Raw genomic sequence first — 24,544 nt, forward strand, 5'->3', positions numbered from 1 at the left:
GCAGACCAATGCTCAAACCACTGAGCTATCCCTCCCCCCATTAGGAGGAACACCTAATAGTTCAGCTGTGAGGACCTTAACCTAATAGTTAAGGCACTGGACTGGGACTCAGGAGACCCGGTTCAATTCCGCATTTGGCGGCAGACTGCCTGCATGACCGAGTCACTTCACCTCTTCTGTGCTTCAGTTTCCATCTGTAAAACAGGGTGTGATGGAGTGTCCAGCCCCCACATGAAGGTTAAAGAAGTGGTAAAGCAATACTGGGCCAAAGCCATATCCCTCAGCAGCTGCCAATGGAGGACCAAGGAGCTCTGGCAGTGGAACTGTGGAGGCGGGGGTAGGGTTAAGGTAGAGGACAGCAAGATGGCAGAGAGGCTGCAGCCACAGAGGCAGAGCGATCCATGGGGCAAGGATCAGGACTATAAGACCTGGCCAAGAGGCCAGGGCCTGACCAGGAGGAATAACTGGACTCAGAGCTAGGAAGCACCCCCCCTCAGGTTTAGAAATGGCTGAGACTGAAGTAGAGGAGTGGGGCCATGCCCCAACCTGAAGGGAAAACAGGAAAGGTGGAAGCAGCCCAGGGAAGGCTGATCTCAAGTAGCAGCCAGAAGGGACTGAGCCCCCGTTGCCTCTCCTCACCTTGGACCAGGCCCAGACCTGGTGGAGAGGGTGGGTCCAGGTGCCCCTATCCTTCCTTCCTCCCCCAGCCTACTGAGAGACCTTGAGGACTTGGGCAGAGGGGGAAAAGAAACTAACTTGACCATTGGGCCCCCAAGGCTACCCAGAAAAGCCCATCCTGAGACCTGGAGACTGTTTGGCTGCAGCCTGACCACTATGCCTGCTGGCCCCTGAGCAATGCCCACTTTACAGGGATGATACTTCCCTACATGGCAGGCTGGTGCGAGGCTCAAACCCAGTAACAATCGTGAGGTGCTCAGATGCTACGGCAGGGGCCTGTAAGTAGATCAATTTGGTGAATTCACAATCTAGCCCTGAATAAATAAATAAAGCTGAACCAGTTGAGTTATTCTGACTTTTATTTCATTGCTGCTTAGTCCACACGGTCGGTATAAAATCAGAAAAGCAAAGCAAAAAAACAACAAACAATAAAACAAACAACAGAATGTCTCGAGTCTTAGCATCAGAAGGCACCGTATATGAATCTACAGTAAAATGCCCATACAATTCATTGCCAGACACACCTCTGAAGCACAGAAAGAGGATTACAGAAGCCAGACTCTGAAGGATGAAGACCTATGGGTTCCATCCAGAGATTTGTTTCTGCTACTCCTGACCATGAGGGGGAAAAAATTGGTTATAAATGCTTTATTAACAATAATACTAAGAGCAACTTGTCTAAGTACAAAAGCAGTTATAGACCACTTATATTACATAGAATTATTTATCATTTCTATCTTTTGTTTATCTCATAAAATTGTTAACTGAATTTCCAGTGAGTAAGGTTAAATGGCTAGTGATATAAGGAATGGCAAATAGATAGCACCATTTCACATATTTGGTATTTTATTTCATAGATATATATTGTTTGATTCTTTCCCATCTTTATCTACACGGCAAGGAAAAAATACATTTCAAGGTCGTAGGCTACAGTTCTTGGGTGGTTTGGGTGTGTGGGGATGGGTACACGAGAGTTTGTTGTACACAAGGCCTAACACAGGAAAGCATTGATGTTCTAAGGGGAAACTTCCAAAAGAAAACAAGGTTAAAGGTACACTAGTTACAGTAACATTTCAATGGAACTGGTAGGTAACATTTTTAAATGTGCCTATGTGAGTTAAAAACCCAAGTTCCCAACTGGGTGTGGCTGGAAAGCTAATGGGACTTGGGCTCCTACATCACTTAGGTGGTTTGATAATTTGGCTCCTGAGGCGTGATATTTATTCACACGCTTCAGGCAATAGGATCATGGCACTTGTGGGAGGGGACAGATCCTCAGCTGGTGTAAATGGACATCGCTCCATTCAAGCCATTGGAGCAGCACTGATTTACGTCATCTGGGGATCTGGTCTGAGTTGGGGTTTCTTTGGTGGGTTGCCTTGGGGCGGGAGCTTTCAAAGAAGATTCCATTCGCATTGAGGGTAAAACAAAAACAAGGACAAAAAATACTGCGCTCTTGTTACACTGTTAGGAGTAATAGTTCTTTAGGCACTTTCTTTAGGCTTTAACACATAGCGGATGGTCAACAAAAGCAAACAATACTATGTACATATATGTAAAAAGTGTTATAAATAGGTTTTTTAAACCATAGATACTATATACATCTTCAATTAACACAGTAACCCTTGGTGTGTTTCCTTTTGGGTTTTTTTGTTGGGTTTTTATTTTGAGGGGGTGGGGGGTTGGTTAACACTCCCCTCTTCCCCCCCTTTTGTCGTCTTTTCTTCCCCTGCCTCAATCCCCTCCATGGATGTCATGAGTGCCTTGTCTTGGCCCCCCCGCCTCATGCTTCATTATTCGCGCTTCCTCAAGATGACGTAGATCACCCCGCTGATGACAGCCAGTGGGAAGGCCACCCAAGCCAGGATGTAGGCAAAGCCGAAGGAGGTATCACTTGTGGTGGGCTGCCAGTCCGTGTGTCTCACAGTGAAGATGGCTGCACCACTCATCACACACAGGCCTAGGGAGAAGAAGTAAATATGGAACAAGCTGCACTGTGGATGCTCTGTAGAATGCAAGAGCTGCCCGCACTTTCCTGGCCGGTGATGCTGGCAGGGATAATGCTGAACAGCACGGATTAAAAACCCACCCATCCAACCTATAACCATGTGCCACAAACAGAGAAGCCTGATCGAAAATCTGGTTGTATGGGGATGCAGCTGGGAAAAAAAAAAAAAAAAAAACAGGCTGTGGTTTAAGAATGTAGGAGTTGATCGGCACTCTGTATTTGTGGTTTTTGGACTGACACACAATCAAGCTTGGCAATCACACTCCTGAGACCTGCTCATGGAATCTGATCTATTAAAAAGGCAGTATCGTTTGTGTAACCCCTACTCTTGGGGGGTGAATATTCACTCACAGGGATAGTCCCACTGAAGTTAATAGGGCAAAGTGCTTACCAGGGCGAATAAGGGCAGCATAATCTAGCTAGTGACCCCACCACAGTGTAGACAGCTACTGTGTAAGCTCCTCATAGACAGTTCTGCCAATGCTCCTCAATCCCAGTCTGCACCACTTGCCTATTTTACAATTCCTGAGCCTCTCTAGAGGAGAGATCACCCGTCATGCCCAGTTTTGTGATATCCTCCAGCCAACTCCTATTTCACATGATCCAAACCCAGGGTCTGCAGAGTGCATGAACCAACGTCCCGACTACAGCACCAGGCCAGTAGGAAACACTGTATCTTGAGGAGTTAAAGCTCACAGCAGGGTTAGATATCTCAAATGATTTCAATGGGCCTCAGATTTGGTACATGGGATATTCGATGTTTAGGTCTTTTCTCTGAGCAATATGGCAGGAGCGTAGATTCATTTGCAAATTCCTGTGCGTTGTGTTAGGAGGAAGAGGCACAGAATTTCCCAAGGTCACGCCACACCTGCTGGTGCAGTGATGCAGAGAGCCGTTTTGCATTTGAAATCTAAGCTTTCTTTAAAATGGGCCCTTATCCAAGCTTATTTGGGAGAGGTGTGCTCTGGGTCCCCCTCCGAGTCTCCTCCCCATGCTCTCTGATCAGCTCACAGCTGGGGGCAGGAGAGAGGAACACAATGTCCAAAGTGCATCACTGCCACCCTGGGAAGAGTTTCTGTCTGTCATGGGATGAGTACACTGTCTCTATTCCCCAGCTTCCCCAAGCTCAGGGCTGCCAAGGACCAAGCCTGGGAGTCCTGTGTTTACAGTGGGACTATCCCTGAATCGGTCGATGCGGTGATTCATCCCTCTGAATCACAGCATCGACCGACACTCCAGCAGTGTCGCAAAAAATATCCACATCGGGGGCTGCAAAGTGCTCACACAAAGCCACCACTATCCCCCACCAAAAACAAGGGCTTTTAGTTGATCCCCGCAATTCCATTATCCATTCACGGTGCTATCGAAGCCAACTCTGGTCCAAATCTCTCCACCGGGCATCAGGACCTCCTACAGCTAACCGCAGTGCTATTTGAGCTGTTATTTCACTTCACACTGCTCCTTTGTTCACAGAAAGTGCAGAAGTGGGAATATGTTTAATTAATAAGCTGCTGAATGCAGTTTCTATTTTCTGTACACAGAAGAGAACTCCTACTGCACTGGCCCATGCAGAGAAAGCAAAATGATTGTCTCTCGACTCTAGTGGGATAGAAAACCAGCAAGCGACCATTCCAGAGCCACCTACGGATGGCTAAAAATACTGCAGTCAATTGTCCATTGAAGGAATCTGGTAGAAGAGATAATGCCTGCGTTTCTCTTGGAGATACAGAATTAGTGATTCTGACCCTGGGAATATACTCCCATGAGTAAATTTCAGGGTAGGGTATCAAGAGAACTTTCCCGTTCCAATGTGTACCTTGTGCAAGTCCTTTGGGATTTGATTTTCAGCCACCTGATGGTGCCGTTCAGTGCACAGAGGCACATGCATTTGTGTGAATACTGATCTTCCAAGGGGTGTTGTGAGGTCTTAATTCCCTGATGTCTGAAAAGCACTTTGAGATCCTTAGACAGAAGGGCACGTAGAAGTACTGTAAGGTTATCCTGACCATATCTTGCTCTTGATACCCTATCTTCTGTACCTCATGGCAGCCTGATGTGGCAACTACCAGGCTAGAACAGCCATGAACTAGGAAGAACTTTAAGTCTAGCCTCCCATTTAAAGAGACCAGGGTTGCTGGGATTTGGGATAGCACAGCATGGGGAAAACATGTATGCTGGGCTCTAGCCAATGTTCTCTTTTGGGAGCTTCAACACTAGCATTCCCCTTATATGGTCAGAGGAACTGTCCTTCAGAAGACAGTTTAACTCAAGCTCCTTGTCTGCTCTCACCGGTCTTTGAGGAGCAAGATAACCCTGGTACCCTGTCTGCCATCCCCTTGTGGCACACAAGGTGTTCCAGCACCCAAAGCTGTGTGCGAGTTATTGCTGGGTGCAATGGCTGCTGTGTTTGACTGCACAGCCACCTGTTCATCTCAGGGCTTTGCAAAATGCCTTGAGACGCATGGAATGCAAAAGTCCGTCAGTAAAACCAGTTTGTATCTAACAGAGCCTAACCCACAAATTAGCCAAGTGTACTGACTGCAGTCCTGGGCACTAGGGAACAAAAAAGACAAATGAAGTCTAGAGAAGAACAAAAATGATAAAGGGGCTGGAAGCATTGACTTGCAAAGGTTTTTTCAGTCTGCCGATAGCCTGATTCTTCTCACACTTACACTGTGTGTGGAATCCCTCTACAAATATTTCCAGTGTTTAGACACCCATGATAGATAGGGAGGAGTTTTTAAGGGTGGCAGAAGGGGTCTGAATTAGGAGTAACAGGGCTGAACTCACATCAAGGAATCTTTAGGCAGCTTTTCCTGACACTCTGCCTAACAGTGAGATCTAGACGCTGGAATAATCTCCTAAAGGGAGGCTCACTGCATGGGTCCTTGGGAACATGCTCTAGGTGTACCCAGCACCGGCCCAGGAGGAGGGGCTAGATGTGAACTCATAAGTTTCGTCTATCCCCAATGCTTACAATTCCATGCTTCCCACAAGGCAGAGAGACATGGAGGGACTATGGGCTGGGTCACCTCACCAGAAAGCAGCAGCAATGGTGAGAGATGAGTGTCTCCTCCCAGCTGAAATGCCCTGCACGGATTGGGACCAGCGCAGCCGTTTGGGAACATCAGAGATCCTGCACTGGACAGCCCGTTGGCTTCAGCCTCAGCATGGCTGGTGAGTCAGGCTCCACAAACAGAGGAGTTTACACTGTGGATCTTGGCCCTGCCAGGGTGAGTCACCCAGTCAGCGGGTTGCCCTGGAAGCAGGATCATCTGAACAGACAGTGCCAGGGCTGAACGACGTGTCTGGGAAGAGAGTCTCCTCACCTCCCACAAAGGCACTTTGCAGCAGCTCCACTCAGCCGCAATGGAATTTCCATCGCTCAAACGAGCCTTGCCCGAGACCTCTAGTAGGAAAGACACAGGCAGGCGATGGCCCGTTTCTGAAGGGATCCTGAATCAAGGCTCCTCAGGAGCTAAGCGAGGCCTTTCCAAGGCTATAAAGAGGGCAAGGACTAATATCCACAAAGACTGGATGCTACAGGAATTTGCTCTTTTGGCTTTAAACCCCAGCCCACCTTTTTTTGGTACATAAGAAAATCTGGGAGGAGGCCAAGGTGAGACCAGCCTGCTCCTCTGATCATAGCTGCTCAGTTCTGGACCAGACTGCTCTGAAGGAGCTGAGGACATGGATTCTAGCTGCTGTTTACTAATAGCTATCCTGAATTTCAGGATAATGAGACCTAACAACTGCTCTGAGCTTCTCCATACAGACGTAGGGGCACTCACACAAGCTCTATTTTATCCATTTCTTTTCAACCTGTTGCTTTGACAGAGGCAGAGATGCTGACAGAGTTGATTTAGGAGCTGCTGCCAGCATTTAGTTTCAGGCTACCCAACGGGGAAGGTATGAGGGCAGTGGTACCTGTAGAGCTGGGGAAGGACGTCCTTGTTTATCCACAGAACTGGTAGATGCAGGCAACAGCAGTGCAAGCACCCCCACCCCCCTGCCTTCCCACAAGCTGCCTCAACCCTGGCTTGGGCGAGAGGGGAGTTCAGCGCTGTGGCCCATTCACTCCCTGCCTTCTTCTGGGACCTCAACAAGGGGCCCATCTGGCTGGATGTGGACTTGCGTCCACAAGGCAGTGGACTTGGCCAGTTAACCGACGCACACCCAACCATCCCTTGAAGTCAAGGCTCCCATTCTCATCAAAGGGCATCAGACCAGGCCCTTCACCTCCTCCTTAGCTGCTGGTATGTTTGCATGCTGTGAAGAAGGGACTGGAAAGGTTTTTGATCTGGGCTGAGGCCAGGCCTGTGTCTCAGAGAGGACATGGATAATTTGGATTACAAGCTCCAGAATTAGGGCCCGATCCCTGCCTGCACTTACTGCTGCATGCAGGGCTTACTGCCCTGATCTGCCCTCTTACAGGAAAGGGGGCTCTCTCAGCAGGAAGCTCTCTGGCTGGGGGTGTTGGGGTGTGAAGGTGAGCTGTGCAGTCTGGCTGGACCCCAGGATCTGGTTCTAAGCTCCAGTGGGAAAATACCTTTTTTCCTTCTGCGTCTTGAACAGTGCTGAGCACAACATCTGCTCATCACCATCATTAACAACAGGCCATATCCCTATGTGTGTCCCCGGAATTATCAAGCCCTCATGTTTCTGTGTAACCCTTTTTCACCCATGTGCAGAAGTTGAAAGACAGATACCAACAAGAGAACCACATTCAGAAAAACCCTGCCTGGAGAAATTACAAGCAGGAGAAAACAACTTTTTGGAGGAAACATAGCACAGGCCATACCACTCAATAAGGAGAGGGAAGCCCATTGCGGTCAGAACTATTAGATCGATTCTCAATTAGAGAACTTCATTATTAATGCAGAGTGCGTCGTTAACGATCAGTATCCATTTTCTTTACTTGAATCCAGAGCTGTAATGAGTTATACACAGCCTCTACACAGAGATCATTGCCCAATATGAGCTCACCACCTGCTTGATGGCTTTCTACACAGGATGTGTAATAGATTTCATACCACGCTTGCTACGTAGCTTTACTCTAAACTTTTCCAAGTTCCTTCTTCACACCCTGCCCACTTGCCAGCCACTAAGGAGAGAATTCTAACACTGGTTCGGAGCCTTTCCATGAACCTCAGTGAGCTCTGGATCACCTCCCAAGGTGCTTTTGGATCAGTGTATCAAATAAAGCTCTGGCCAGCAGGGCAGCTTCTGCCCCTGAATCTCATCCTCAGATTGTTCTCCTTTGGGAGCATAAATTTCACAAGAGCCTATTTGCACAATTTGGTTCTTTTTGATTTAACTCTTAGAAATCATCTGCATAATTCTATACTAGGAAACCTAACAGACCCCACTGTGTTTATGGCATCTATGTCTGAACAAGAGCTGTAACTAACTACATTTAAAAGAAACAGGTTTTCAAAGCTGAACCATATCCAAGACTTAGATGATGCAGCTGGATATGAAAAGCGGCTGGCTAATTTTGTGAGCTGTAGTGGTCCTGGTTGAGATGGAAAGCACTGTGCCCCCTTACAGCACGCCTATAAAGAACATCTTTTGGGGAAGAAGTCACATGTCTCACGCCATCAGTTCAGGAAGCCTAACTCCGTTCAGTATGAAATCTAGGAGAGGTGAGGTCCCTGGGGCAGTCTAACTCTCTGCAAGCTGTCAGCATCCAGTCTCTCAGCTAAACAAAAGGAAGATGTAGCTACTGGGCCAAACTCATCCCTGCTATAACAGTACAAAAGTCTACGGAGTGGTCTCAGCAGACCCCAAAAGGTGAAGTGGGCATTAATTGTGTGTCCAGCCCAAGAGGCGCAGGGGCTGATTTTCAGAGGTGCTGAGCACGTGTAATTCCCAGCGAATTAATTGGGAGTTAGGACCTACGAGGGCTGGTGCGCCAGGAGTAGAACCAGGAACCTCCATGGCTAAAAGCAGAAGCTACTGCAGCTTGAGCTGCAGCCCTCTAGCAGGGACTATACCAGACTTCTAACCTCCGTGGATCTGGCACAGAGTGGGGACCGCGTAACACACACATACCAGTGGACTACAGACCTATGAGTCTGAAGGCAGAATTGGCCTTCCCATTCATGCTCCATTCTCCTCAGTCATGTAGTGTAGGTGCCAACTCAGAGGCCTTCACATTGCAGCTTCTAGAAGAGCCAATTCCCACTGCCCCAGTCCTAACCCCTTGTCAACTAAAACTAAGTAATAGCCAAACAGAGTCCCCTTTGTTATTCAAGAGCTTGCTTCTTGGCTGTCATTAGCCCTCATGCCTCCACCCGAGAGCATTTTCCCTTTACGTCCTCCGAGCCATCACCTATTTATCACTCCCCACTTACCGGCAAGGATCTGGAAGATTCCAGTAATGTAAAACCGTCCCCCCTTGGTGAGCGTAAACAGCTGGCAAAAGAACAGGAACAAAGACAGCACGCTGAAGATAATGGAGAGGATCATCATAGCTTGGACAGACTGCAGCCACTCTGGGGAAAAGAGAAACACATAGTCAGGGCAACATCAGTTACAGCTGAGATTTCTCTGCATAGACCGCTGCTGCTTCTACTAGAAAGCCTGATTCTGACACCATTAAAGTCAACGGACATCTTCCCATGGACTTCAGTGTGTTCTGGATCCGGCTCATAGGCTCTTGCTGTGCACATGTAACCTCTTGTGGATCCATAGGAATGAGACTACTTGCCTCCATTCATGCATAGCAGGGAACAATCCTGCAAGGCCACAGAGAAGGGCTGGACAGGCGAGGTCTTTTTCCATCTCCACCATTTGCCATTCACGGGAGAACATACATCCTTCCCTTATCAGATCCCAGGTCATCACAAACAATCCCTGCAGAAGCCAACCCCAGTTACACAAGGAAGAATGGCCCCGGGATTTCTAAGGGCTAGCCAGCTTGGACAAATCATGGTGTGGTCCCAGTGTGGTCACACAAAGCACAGTATGATCTCAGTACTGCTCCTGGGTACCTACCCAAGGGCTGGCATGGGGGTACAATATGGTCCCAGGGCTAGCCCTGGGTACAGTCCTACCCTAGTGTTGACATGTGAGGCAGCCAGGAGATCACTCTTTAGCAATTACTGTTGTCTATATTTGCTCAGCATTAAGAATGAGATTTTCAAAGCTGCCTAAAATGTTTTAGATACCCAATTCCTATTTCCTTAAAGTGAACGGGAATTGGGCATCACAGTCCATTAGGCAGCCCTTTAAGTCCCACTTTCAATGGATTATTTTCTCAGTTGCAACCTGTTTGGAGCATCATTTCATGCTGTTTGGAGCATCTTGTGCTACACGGTCAGCAACACCCAGTGGTCCTTCCCATTTCAGGATAAAACAGGGTGTAACGCATAACACTAGGATCCTGGAACACGTCACCAAATCAGTGGGCAAGGCTGTTCATTTGTAACTTGAGGAACATTCATATTAGTGGGCCCACAGGGGCTCAGAGCCTGATTCAAAGTCCACAAGAGTCAATTGAAATATTCTCATTGACTTCAGTAAGCTTTGGATCAGGCCTTGAAGAGAAACATGAAAGCCATGCTTAAACAAGGAAGACCGTGAACTGGCTAGCTCCTAGGGGATATAAATAGACAGCTGATATAAATGCTCCCTCTTACACCCTTATGGAACTAAGCCCTTAGGAAAGACACTTTATTGTAGCCAAGTTTGGCGACTTAGTCAGACCAGCCCCTCCATGAGTCACCGCCCAGCTATTTCCATTGTTCGTGGGTGTGTAACTCCCCTTGGAAAACAAAACAAATGCTACAGCAATGATCCAAAATACTGCAACTATACTACAGTCATCTGTAGTGCTTGGGACCGTTACAATGTCATTGTAATAAACACTGTAGTAGTGGCTTTTTAAATAAAACTTGACATAAAAAAAACCCCAATATTATCCTGAGATCTCAGCATTTCAAGTTAATCAATCATGTACAATAAGCAAGGATTATTATCCTCATTTTACTGAGGGGAAAATTGAAGCACAGAGCAGGGACATGACTTGCCCAAAGCCATGTCCAAAAAAATAAGTGGCAGACCCAGGAACATAACCCACGGTGCCAGCTCCTCAGCTGGTGTGAACAGATGTAGCACCACTGACTAATTCACACCAACTGAAGATGTGGCCAAAGTCTCCTGAATCCCAAACTTGTGCTCTTCCCCTGCACTACATAATACTGCTTGCACCCTAGGTTTTAAGCGGTGTCCCAGTTTCAGTTAATGTGAACCGTTTAAAGACGGCCAGCCATTATTAAAATCTCCACCCTGCCTGGCTATTTGTTTAGCCACATGACAACCAATGACTCGTCTGTGTCCAGCTGCCTCCGCACCACTCTATTAAAGCATTATGCAATGGAAAGAAGCTATTTTAGAATGCAAAGGTCAACTGCTACACTCAGTGACATGGATGTTACTCCCACTGAAGTCCATGGGAGCTCCACCTGTGGAACTGAGAGCAGAACTTCCCCCCAAAATTTAAACAGACTTCAACCAGAACTCTAATTGTAATACAGGCCTGCATCATCCCATTGGAGACAGCTGTGGAAGAGTCCTACAGAATTTAACAGAAAATGATCACTTCACTATAGATTTCTTTGTAACAGCCTATGGAATAAAAGAAAATACTGAAGGACGCCTACTACTCGGATTCTGTTTAATTCCATACATTTTTAGAGGAATTTTCATAGAGCTCTTTTGCATTTCTATAGACCTGGTAGTTTCACTCCTTTTGGATTTTTTCCCCCCTCAAGGCTCTTTTAAAGCTTACGCATGTCATAAGAACAGTTGGGTTAGCCCCAGCGTCAACACCCAATGCCAACTCCTTTAAGTTTATCCTGCCTCCATAAAGTTCCATGCAGTGGGCCACATTCGGGTCTCGATCACACAAGCGAAATGAAGTCAACGGGAGCGGCTCCCATGCATTTCAAAGCAGTTTGCCCCACTATTCTATTGTGCTTCCTGTCCCAAAGCACTGTGCAGAATTGCTCTGAGCTATTAAAAAAAAGTTGCTGTATTTTATTCCAGAGGTGGCTGCATCTCGGTGGTGAGCAGGCATTCCATTATATAGCCGTTTCTAATTATATTCGCCATCGCTTAGGATGCAAGAGTTATCACCACTGTAAGCAAGTAGAGTCTCAATGATCACTTTATGTTTTAAATGCCAGGCACATGAAACGTTCTGAACATCTAGTCAATCTCAAGTCCCGTTAGGTCAACGAAACCACAAACTCTGCACTTTGCTTCAAAGTTTTGCCACTCGATAGCTTCTGGAATGTAGCCGTGTTATCAGCGAGATAAGAGCTGTTGAAGTGCCGCTAATGTAATCAAATAATAAATCAGGCTGTGTCTACACTTAAAACACTATAGTGGCAGGGTTGCAGGGTAGACACTCACTACAGCTACAGGAGGGGTTTTCCCCTCGCTGTAGTTAATCCACATCACCAGAGAGGCGGTAGCTAGATCAACAGAAGAATTCTTCCTTTGATCTAGTGCTGTCTATGCCAGGGGTTAGCACAGCTTCGCTCCAGGAGTGGATTTTTCACACCCCTGAGAGAGGGAGAGACATGGTGATGTAAGTTTTCAGTGCAGACCGGCTCAAATCACTGAACTCCTTGAAACTCAGCCACAGAGTACTGGCTATCGGGAGGAGCGATACAGCAACTGCATCTTCAGCACATCAGCTAACAGCCAATGCTGTTACGAAAAAGCAGTATGGTTTGTCTATTCCCAGGGGAATATCAATGGAGAAGGGGCGGGAAGTCACAGGGATAACAACAGTAACAACCTTTCTCCTTGTTTTCTCACTGCCACATGAGCCTTAAAACTATCAAATAAGGAGAGATGGGTCAGTACACCAGCTGGCTGATTAAAAGCCTGGTGGATTTTGCTCTTAATCTAGGATCTGAGTCAAAGCCCAATGATGATAATGCTGCTGCCAACTGGAACCTTTCCTGATTTCAGTGGGCTCTGGATCAGGTCCCTAAATCCTTTCCCTTTGGCAGTGGTTAGTTTACAAGAGGGCCTTCCAGAGAGAAAATAGTTCTGCTGAGTTAGAGGGCAAGGACCCCTTGAACCACATCCCGCTTCTTGGTTCTGCCACCTGAAGGCTTTATACTAAATGGGCACATTCCCATGGTAATAGCAATCCACTTCATAGGGATACACAGGCAGCAACTGAAAGCAGCAAGAAAAGCCACCGGTAAGTAATAGCCATGGGGTGTAGCAGACCTGCTCTTGACTGAGACTCAGGAAGCCTGGGTTCTAGTCTGCGGCTGTACTCAAAACCTGCTGTTTGATGCAGGTTCTTGGCCTCCTCTGTAAAATGGGCACAAGGACACTTGCCCAAGGTAGTAAAGTGCTTTGAAATCAACAGATGAAGGCTAGTATTTTTAATGGAGGCAGGTGCCCAAGTCTCAGTGAGAGTTTCAACTTAACTACCTTAGTCTCTTTTCAATATCCCAACCTCCAAGTGCAGAGTGCTGCTGTCCAATCACTGCCCCTGGAATTACGTTAATTCTCCTGATTTAATATTATACCCTACAGATGTGTATTTTTCAATTATAAAAAAATAACTTCCAATGGAGAGATCTGGGGCTAATGGAATCTGCTATCGGCTCCTCGGAATCACATCATCTCAAAGGGTTACAAACGGTTGTTTGCGGCTTCCATAGTGGATCGAGGGGCTTAATCTGAATTTAGGTAAGCATCTATCCAGCCAAGTGTTCGCATCCTTATTTCCAGGATGAGATAGAAGGAAATACAAAGGGGATGGGAAGGGGTGGGGCAGCAGAGAAGAGAGTGCACCTTGTGCCAGGTTGTTTTTAGAGCCCCCTTTCTAACACTCATTAAGTGAATGGCTTTTGGGAAAGGTTGGAGTTATTTGAAAAGCTGCCACTGAAATTCTACTTAGGATCTGCAAATCCATCCACATTCATCCAGCTTCTCACACCCTCACCAGCAATGAAGATTCTGCATTTAGAAATGTGCAGTTTTGCAGACGCCCGTTCAGTCTGCTAGAGAAAGGAAGGGTTGTCCTGTGGTTAGGACATTAGCCTCTGACTTGGGAGACCTGGGTTTGATTCCCTGCTCTGCCACCTCTGACACTTTTGGTAAGCCATGTTCTGTGCCTCAGTTTCCCCACATATAAAGTGGGGGGTAATAACTCTTCCCGACATGAAACACTGTAGACATGTCAGGCAGGCTAGTGATGGTAACCACAGAGAGCTATGAGTCCTGCTGGGGTAACAGCAGTGAAAGCGTAGTGAGCAGCTATAATGAGACAACACAGGATCTGTGCCATTCGCTTAATTATCATTTACCGTTTGGCAGAATGAGCACAGACCAAGTGGGAAAGGCAACCACTCAGGTTTGTGAATGATGACGCAAGGTGCAGGAGAAGCCACCACCCAGGAAGCTGATCTGCTGTGAAAAATGGCTATTCTGGTGCTATTTTCCTGACCTTAATTTTAATTCCACAGTAAATTACAAGTGAAAAGAATCTTGAGGTAGATTTGAACAACCTGCCTGGTTTATCTGCAGAGTATTAAGTCCAGCACGTCATGCAAAATGGTGACATGCACAGAACATACCAATCGGCCGTAGTCTGCAGCTTAAAATGATATTTTGTACGCATGGGGCATCTTTCCTCCTGAAGGATCTCAAAGCCCAACCTGTATACAAAAGGCACCCCAAAAATGCAGCCACCTCTTGGGAAGAAGGCATCAGCCAAGCCCACAGCCATAGCACACAACATGCACACACAAAACTAAGGGGAAGGAAGGCCAAGAATGTTAGGGCAACATGCTATGGTTTAGGGCCACGGGCTGGAAAAGGTCAGCGGGGTTCATTAAAAACAAGCCTCTACTTTTTGAGCTAATGGGCTAAGCCTGTTAGTGGGAGAGACTCCCCCCACCCCAATACTCTACAAGTGGGTTTCAGAGGCAGGATCTTGCTTTTCATGCACGGATCAAAATGTGAACTTCAGCAGACACGATGAGTTCAAAGAGGATGAACACCCCATCGCTGTCGACCTTCCAGTGGTGCAGCTATAGCCGCTGTAAGGTCTGTAGTGTCGACATAGCCTTAGTAATAGCTGGAAAATACACACGAGGGTGGGCATCTGAATGAAAGAATCTTCTTGCAGTTGTGGTAATCTAGGACTCCCACACATGCCCCCAGCTCAATCCAGATACAGTTCATTCATGGCTGGTTTGTTCGATACCAAACACCCTCTAGCCAAGAGTACCAGGCAACATCTACACCAGTCCCGGGGCGTGGCTGCAGCCTGTCGACGTACCCAAGCTAGCTTGCAGCAGTGAAGCCACTGCTTGGGCTTCAATACAGCTTAGCCACCTGAGTGATTACCCAGGGTTCCAGGCAGACCAGCACAACCCACGCAGAAGCCCACGTTGCTGTAGCTTCACTGCTATTGGTACCCAAGCTAGTGCGATTAAGGCCAGCCAGGGGTTGTCTACGTAAACTGCAACCACACCCCACGATTGCAGTGCAGACACACCCTAAACCTGTAAAGCAGCCAGAGATTTAGTGGGGTTGCTAATCCACCTGCATATTTTCCGATGAAAAGGCTGGCACCATAAATATGGTAACTTGCTCTCTGCTTTGCTCCCATCCCTCACCCCCCCATCCCTGCAGCAATCAGAGAGGTTCGTGTTAGCCTCCCACTGATGCCTCTCCGAGCAGCCTGTGTAAGGAATCTCAGACCGATGTTTCAGCGCTGATCCCGTGGGTGGCAAGTGCCACACAGTTTTGTTTAGTGCCATTCCAATGAGGCTATCAGGTATAGCATGGTACAAGTGCTCCTGACAGATCTCTGACTCACACTGTGGCTGGACAGACTCCCAGCAATAACAGGTAAAGAGCACACTGGAGAGCAACAGGAGCATGGAATTAAACAATTCTAAAACTCCACTTTGTCGGCAGGAGAGGAGAAGAGAGAATTGTTCTCTTTAAATGAAAGAATGAAGAAAATGCAGCCAGGCTCCCTTTCATGTCTGCCTCCTCTCCTTTACGGACTGGTAAAAATAAAGAAGCCCAGAGGAGCTTTGCAAGATTCCTGACCAATAAGGGCGCTAAGCATAGGAGCTTTCCAGTGAGGCTGTATCAGCCCATGCACATACCTTACTGCTGCCCTGACTTCTATGTCCAATCCCTTTGTGTATGAGGGAGGCAAACATCCCAGGGAGTGCAGTTTGAGATCACGGACATTCCTGAGCTCTCCTCACCCATCTCCCTGTGCAGAAGAGCAACCCTAACCACACCCTATGGCCATCCAAGAACGCTCTCTTTGTAGCACCTCGTACCAGGAGATGTGGGGTGGGATGGTCCTGCATAGAGCATGCTGCCCTAGAAGTCAGGAGACCTAGATTCTGTTCCCAGCTCTGCAACAACTCACCCCTTTCTGTGCTTAGGTTTCCCCTCCCCAGACTTTGTCTGCCTCGTTTAGAGGGGAAGTTATACCAGAGTGGCACTCTTATGCTGGAATAAGGGTGGCTTAAACCAAAGTACAGAACTGGACTGGGACTCAGGAGATCAGTTAAATTCCTGGCTCAGCAACTGGCCCGCTGGGTGACCTTGGGCACATCACTTCACTGCTCTGTGCCTCAGTTTCCCCAACTGCAAATGAAAATAACAATTCTGAGATCTGCTGCTAAGAGCCAGGTATTATTATTATGCCCCTTCCCAAGCAACATAAGCTAAACTGAAAAGAGTCTCTCTTATACTAGAATCAGATGGTCCACAGGGTGTGTACGTGCAGGGGGGTGGTATACTGGTATAACTTTCAGTTTAAATCAACACTTCTGTTATACAAAACCAAAACATTTCCCCACATAGACAAGGCCTTAGACTAAACTCTTCACAGCAGGCACGGCTGTGCACTATTGTGTGTGTACAGCACCTTGCACAATGGGGGCAGAGATCTTGGGTGAAGTCCTAGGATTACTCTACTGCAGATACCACCTCCACTCTGCTAGGGAGACTGGTATGCACACCTACCAGTGCTCTCCCTGGGACATTTGATCACTTAAACCCACTATCCACAGATGCTGTTTAACAATGATCCCCGTTCTCAGTGTTGCCACATTTCTTGCAAGAAATGTTTTTGCCTATTGCTGCATTTACTGTTCCATTAGACTAGTCTGGGCTTCTGTTTAATAGGCATTAGCTTAGTACACTATGGCAGGCATATGGAAAACAGAACGGAAACCTAAGGAAATCAATCCCCTGTACTAAAGTATGTTCCCATGACAATATATCATACTTTGCCATCAAGGATGCAGAAGATGAATGACCTGAGCTTCACAACCCCTCTGTAAGGCAAGTTATCACCACCATTTTACATCTGGGGAAACTGAGGCACGGAGCAGCTAAGGCTAATGGTCAGGATTTTCAGAGCAAGTGAAAGATTATTTATGTTGCAGTAGAGGTGAGGACCCGCCCCCGGTCACAGACCAGGCTCCCACTGTCCTAAGTGCTGTAGAAACACAGCAAAATGTAGTCACACAACTCCCCTCAAAATTAATAGGAGTCGTGTATCTAAATGCCCAACTTGGCTTGGAAAATTCCAGACAGTATTTTGGGCACCCAAAGATAGTCACCCACAGCCAGATATTTAAAGGCATTAGGTGCCTAAAGATGCAGATAAGCATGTAGTGGGAATTGAGTACCTAACTACGGACCTCTTAGTCCCCTCCCAGGGCTTCCTCTTTTGCTCCATCTCCTTCCTTCTAGCTGTGGATCATTCTCCCATCTTGACCTCTTTTCTTTGCCTCTCTCATCCCTCCTCTATGCCTTTCCCTCCAGTCCACTCTGAAAAAGGGCCTTGTCCAGAAGGCTACATACCTTTCTAGAGCTTTAGACTCATACAAGTGCACTGCATAAACAGGGCTGTGAAAGACACAGCATGCCTTCCCACTCTGCAGTAAGAGGCCACTCAGGGCTTCGGAAAGCAGCAGTTCATTGCTACCATTGCACCTCCGCCCTCCCCCCCCCCCCGGGGAAAAAAATGGCATTTCCCTGCTACTCTTCAGAAATCCTCTCAATTCACGATATGCAGTGGCCAGATCTCTGTGGTTTGGATGCACACTAACTCATCCATTTGGACCCTGAAGGTTGACGTCTAGATATTAAAATGCCCTGCTGGCACTGGAAAACTAGAAGCATCAAGGAAAAAGCTAAGCATCTTCTCAGTACCAGCTTCATGATGTCTCAACTAGCTTCTCTGGAAATCCCTCAGGTTCAGGCTTGTATCTGTGGCTGGGTTTTGGCACACATGGTATTTCCTGAGAGCAGCCAGGATGGAAATGCAATATGCCCCGGGGAGCCCCCTGCCAGGCAGAGCAACTGAATCCCTAGTGAGACGTGCCAAGGTATGAGGGAGACATTTGTCATTTCCTCTCTACCACCCACCATCATCCCAACAACAATAGTCAGGGGAAATCCTGCTGCTGTAGAGAGAGGGGAAAAATCTGGAGAGGGGTCCTATTGGGGGATAGGTTGTCTGCACCCGCTGTACACCATGCAACTCAGGTCCAAGCAGGCTCCCTTTGCCTGCAATGCAGTTTGTGAGCCTGCCTGGGCTCATGGATCTGCTGCCATGCAGGTCCACCAGCCACTGATTCCCCTGGAGCAGCAAGAGCTACTGCAGTCTCATAGCTGCTGTAGCAACCTGAGAGAGACAGACAGAGACCAGGGGTGGGGTGGGGTCTTGCAGAAGGATGATCTATGGTTAAGACACTGGACTGAGAATCAGGAGATCTGGGACCTGATTCTGCTCTCAGTTACTCTGGTGATTTGCAGAGAAGCTAGCTGAGATGTCACTTCAACTTCAGTGGAGTTATTCGTGCTTTACTCCAGTGTAACTGTGGAGAGAAACAAGTCCCTGGGTTCTATTCCCAGCTCTGCCTAGGACCTGCTGGGTGACCATGAGCAAGTCACTTAATCTCTCTGTCCATTGTTTTTTGTCATCTGTAACATGGGTATAATGATGCTTCCCTCAACCACTGGGATGGTTCAAGGATAAATTCATCGCTATTTGCAAGGTGCCTGGGCACGACGGTGATGAACGCCACAGAAATGCTTACAAATAAAAGTTAAGCTCTTTCATTGCCCCTTGCCCTGCTAAGCACATCTATTCATGGTCAGACAGGATTCAGCCCTCAGAAAGAGATCATGAGAGATGTGCTAGCACATCTTCCTAGCTTGAAGCCAATATCAAATCCAGTGATTCACTACAATGCTTCAACTGCTTTGTGCTACTCTGGCAATACAAACGCAGCCATAATCCACTTCAACAAAGTGGTGCAAAGCCGGTTCAGGCTACTGGTGAATCTGTCCCAGACATCCCTCATCTGCAGGAAAGTATTACAACACGCCAATGAATTACATTAGTTCTGCAGCACAAGGAATGACCCACAGAATGTGACATTAGTCACTTCAATCCCAGAAGTCACTGGAACTTGGCTGAAGAGATTATTCATGAACTGCAGCACACTGCAATCTGCATTAATGACTAATGAAAGGAATCTTCCACCACAGAAAACATTCACCCCTGACTTCACCCCAGGAAACTCCCACTGAGGTCAAAGACAGGGATGACTAAGAGACACCCTTGACACTGCACATTTTATTTTTAGCATGTCACCAGTATCGTAAGGAACATCATCCAGCTGAAATCTATTGCCCAGATCAGACAAAGATTTAGGCATGGGATTAGCTTCATGCCTAACCAATTAAAAAAAAATTATATTATATATATATATATATATATATATATATATATATATATATATATATATATTAAAAAGGAGTTTCTAGCACTACACCCTTTCTCTGAGATTATGTCTACACTGCAGTCATGGGGCATGACTACAGCTCATCTAGACATACGTGAGTTAGCTTTAATCTAGCTAGCGCAGGTATGGGTGCAACATGGCTGCAGCAGCCCAGGCTTCCATGCGGGCTGTACAAACCTGCCTAGAACCCTGGGTAATTACTCAGACAGCTAGTCTGTTCTGCTGTGGCTTCACTGCTCCAGTACCCAAATTTGCCAGATTAGAGCTAGGTCAGGTGTAGCTACATAAATTACAGTCGCACCCCGTGATTGCAGTGTAGACAAACCCTCAGTCCTCCCGCAACAATGTTTGTGGTTTTACAATCACATTTTTTCCCCCCCCAGATACATTTTTCTTTCCCCTGTTGCTGGGTAAAAGAAACTCAAATAGGGGAAACTGACCAACACGCGATACAGGGGAATGTAGAAAAATTAATTATTCAGTTAACAAATTGAAAGAAGAGGGAGAAAGATACCATGGGCTTCTAATCTCATACAGTTACGGAAATGGCAGGTGTTCGTAACAAAGAGTAGGTAGAAAAAACTTCAAACAAGTGTAACTTTTAAGTAGACAACATCCCTTTGATATTTTCTGTATAGAATATTGTAAAAATTGGACTGAAAAATAAAATGTTTCTATAGACCACATAATAAGAGTAAGATTTAGTATAGCTACATTCTTGACTTTGCCCTATTGGAAGCAATTCAAGAGCTATGGTTGCCTAGATGCTAGTAGACACTGGGTAGATTCTAAGCTATGTTAGGTTGCTATTATCCTGGAGGCAGTCCATTGACTTCAGTGGGGTTACTCCACAATTACAGTGGTGTTACCACCATCAGAATCTGTCCCTTTTTCATAGTGGAAACTCTGATGAGCTTGAATTACTGCAAACAGCGACATCTTTAAACGTAGCCTGTAAACTGAATGGGACCAGCCTTTGCATGTGATGATCAGTACACTTAGTCTAAAGACAATACGATTCCTGGGTTCCATTAACAATACTAGGCACTACGTACTGCATTGGCAAAACTGACTACAGCCTCATTAATGTCATTCTGCTGCTGTCTGGCAAAGCTATGAGCAGCGGCAGGGTTGGCTGTCACCCTGGAAGCTCAAAAAGGTGACACTGAATTAAGTCACATTTGGAAGGCTATCTTCGCAACCTGAAACACTACAAACCTTTCAAATGTTATAAATAGACACATTTTGCAGAAATTAATGGTGTAGGCCCCACCCTGCCATGGAAAGAATCCACCTCACCAATGAAACAGATTTTCTAAGACTTGGTCCAGATTTACACTCGGGTAGCCGAGTAGAATTTTCCTGTATCCCTATTTCCGTGATGCAGTTCTTTTTGCCCATATGTTTACTTGCTGTCAATAACAGAATTAGACACTGCGTGACATTTCTCTTTGGGGCAAACTGTTTTAAGGCAGTTTTTAGTCATGGGTCGAGAGTAACACCAAAGACAAGTCTCCAACGAAGATCCCCACACAGAGAAAATAGGACTTTTTAAAGACAATCCATGGTACTCTCCTGAAAAGTCTGTTCAGACTACATTACACAATACTTCACTGGGAAACTTAGTCAAGAGTCTGCTCTGGTTAAGCTACTACACTTTGGGTCAAATTCTGCTCTCCGTTGCATCCATATAACCAGGCTCGGGCCAGGTCACTTGCACCCATTAACAAGACCATCAGGAGAACCTGGAGAACTCTAGCAGAATAATCTTAAACTGAATTCTCAGCTGGTGTTAGAAGGCAGCACTTACATAGATTTCCATGGATGTGTGCCGATTTACAACAGCCGAGGATCTGGTCCCTCGTGCAAATTAATGAACTAACAGGATAGGAGACTGAATGCCAGCTCTCTGCCTCCATGCATATCCTACACTGGAATTACTCCTAATTTAGATTAGTGTGAACAAATCAAAACAAGAAGCTGAGGCATTTGCAGTCGTCTCCTGCAGCTAGGTAGACAATTCTTCTTCTGTATATTTATCTTTCCCTGCTAATTTGTCTCCTTTTGTTCTGTCATCCTTAAGTAGCTACTTAATACAGGTTTTCTTTTCAATCTACACTGGGACTTTAACAAGATATTTAACACGATAACATTGAGAATACCCTTTACCTTTTAAACACACTTAGATAAAAGTGAAACAAAAAAGATAAAAAGTAGTTTTAAAACACAGGGATGGCAAATCCATTCAATAAGAAGGCAGAGAGAAGGCTATGAAGCAGTGCGTATTTCTGCATCATGTGTTTCAAAGTAGATATGAATAGTGGAACTCTTATTAAGAATAGCAGATAAGTCAAATTGCAGGGATCACTGTATTATGCAACCATAACTCAAGTTTCTGTCCTGCTTCTCCCGATGCAAAGAAAATCCATCTGAAGCCTCAGTCTTAGGCAAGGGCAAAATTTTCTTAGCCAGTCTAGTGTGGCTTGCTTATTGCACATGCACAACTTCCACTGACCTCCCTGCTTTTCATGTGGGTTTTGTGTCACAGCAGTGATTAACCACTACAAATTCATGGGGATAATTTTCCCCAAAAGATGACCTCTCCAGCAACTCCGAAGCACTGTCTAGTGCAGGGGTTCTCAGACCTTTGTACCGGTGACCCCTTTCACACGGCAAGCCTCTGAGTGTGACCCCCCCCTTATACATTAAAAACCAGCAGCACCCCCACTATACAAATTGTTCCAGCGCCCCTGCCCGTTGAGCATCTGACCCATAGCCTGTTAAATATACAATTCTGGGATTCAGTGCTGAATTCCTCAGATAAATCTGCTCCAGGAATGCCAGGCAGCTTAAATTAAGCAACGATTGCAACATTTTTGGCATAATTCTCAGCCTCTTGAAAAATGACATTATCTAGCAAGTAAATGCTGCAAACAAAGCAATCAGCCCACAGACATGAAAGTCAAAGGAACGGGGCATCCCACACTGATTGTGACGCCTACTCATCTCTAAGCGTCCTTCCATAGTATTGCAACATGCCTGTCAGACTCATATGCTCCGGAAGAAATTCCTGAAGTCATCATTCAGCTTCGACTGGGAGCCAACCCCACCAGCTGCTGAAAGTTTACAAGTTCCAAATGGGGGACCCGTGGGCTAGTGGCTTGCACCTAAACACTAGGAGTCAGGAGAACTAGGTTCTGTTCCGATGTTTAACTTGGGGTCTGGTTGTGCCACCCTCTGATTTCAAAGGCATGACTTGCATGGCACAGGCTGAAAAGTCAGAAGCTCAAGACCAGATTTTCAAATGCTCAGCACCCGCCACTGGGACCAGATCTTCCAGTGAGCTCAGCTCCCAGGAAGGCACCTAAACAAAGTCCATGTTCTTCAAAGCACCCACCATCTCCTGCTGGGAGACACATGGCTTGGCTTACAGCACCCAACATTCTAAGCTCTTCTCAAAATTCCAGCCTCAGCTACCAATCAGTGGAAGTTGGACAGAACTGGGTTTGTTTGATTTTGAGCAAGTTCCTTAGCCTCTCTGTGCCATCATTTTCCTATCACTAAAATTTATGAAACTCTGGGATCTATGAACAAACAATTATTATGAGGTCTTTGTAGCACCTGGACCAGGACCCCACTGTGCCAGGTGCTGTACAAATGCAGACTCTGCTACGCAGAGTTTCCAGTCTAAGTATAAGCACTATGCAACTGATGTGGAGCCCAATGAAGTCAATGGCAAAACGTCCATTCATTTCCAAAGTGAAAGATCAGGCCCTATTTAATTGCTAACAATTATGATGAACGTTGCAGGAGGTGGTGCGGGAGTTTAGCAAAAGAGAGGGGGAAATCTGGCAAGTGATTACTCCACAATACAGACTTAACTCTTATGATAAGTTGGGGGAAGGAGGAGGAGAAATCATCTCTACCAAAGGACTAAATTCTGCCAAATTCTTCAATGGGAATTTCATATCTGCCCCCAAGGGTGGAATTTAGTGCCACATTATTAAATGTTGAGCAGTGTCTTTGGCAGAGGCACAGAAAAAAGAAACATTTTCCTAAAGCTTTTTAGGATACTGTGCAACAGGCATGGCGTAGGTATTGGAAACACATTCCCATGAGTCTCCCCTGGACTCTTGTGGAACATACTTTGTATTGGCGGGGAGTGGTGGAAATAAGTATACTTTTAGCTAATAGCATAGAAGATGGAAACCAATATGGCTGTTGAAAACATTGAAAAGATATTGAGGGAGGAGGTGTTCATGTGATTTATCCCCCCAAAAAAGAAAGAGCATCTAGAGTCTCCAATTCTTTTGGGACAGATGGGGTGGGGAGTTGTCCAGAAGCTAGGTTCCCGACCTGAGACCCAAGCTCACTTCCATGCTCCGCCACAGACTTCTTGTGTGACCCTGGGCAAATCACTTGGTGTTTCTGTGCTTAGCTTTCCATCTATGCGGTGGAAATAATAGCACTGCCCTACCTCACAGGGGGATTGGGAGGAAAAAACCACAGTAAAACTCGTGAGGTGCTCAGAGACAATGCAAATGGGGGCCAGATTAGTTTACCTTACATAGAAAATAAAAATATCACACAATATTTTCTCTATTGAAAAAAAAACACAACAAAACAGATTAGCCTCAAGCAAAATGTAAAACAACTGCAAGAGTGAGACTGTGAGCACTCTGGGGGCAGGGACTGTCTTTTTGTTCTGTGTTTGCCCGGAAAATGGCACCGTGGGGCCCCTGGGCAAAGACTGGGGATTCTTGGTGCTACCATTCTATATAGTAATTTAGCTAATGCATAAAGCCCTTATCCTGCAAAGGGATGGATGTAGTCAGACCCCCTTTGCCCATGAAAAACCCCGCTTCATGTAGGCAAATGCCAGGAGAGGAGCATTCAAATAAGGATGGAAGGTTGAATTTATGTGAATTTTCCTGGCTTGCGCTGGATTTGGGTCACAACTCCTCGAAGTAGCTCAGATTTCATTATTCCGCCAGCTCACAAGAATGGAGCAGCTGGGCAT

The 24,544-nt window shown here is 46.3% G+C and overlaps 1 protein-coding gene across 2 annotated transcripts in view; it reads right to left on the reverse strand.

The window, feature by feature from the left end:
* Positions 1 to 1,019: 1,019 nt before the first annotated feature.
* The window catches only part of PMP22 (peripheral myelin protein 22), a 31,490-nt gene continuing 7,965 nt past the window's right edge, over positions 1,020 to 24,544 (reverse strand). For both annotated transcript variants that reach the window (XM_054047757.1, XM_054047756.1), the window contains exons 4-5: positions 9,043 to 9,183; positions 1,020 to 2,638 (exon numbers count right to left, since the gene is read on the reverse strand). In XM_054047757.1, the coding sequence (XP_053903732.1) occupies positions 2,472 to 2,638; positions 9,043 to 9,183 (308 nt within the window). In that variant the 3' untranslated portion in view covers positions 1,020 to 2,471. The remainder of the gene's footprint in view (positions 2,639 to 9,042; positions 9,184 to 24,544) is intronic.

Source organism: Malaclemys terrapin, chromosome 13, assembly GCF_027887155.1.
Source record: "Malaclemys terrapin pileata isolate rMalTer1 chromosome 13, rMalTer1.hap1, whole genome shotgun sequence".
NCBI classification, from domain to species: Eukaryota; Metazoa; Chordata; order Testudines; family Emydidae; genus Malaclemys; species Malaclemys terrapin.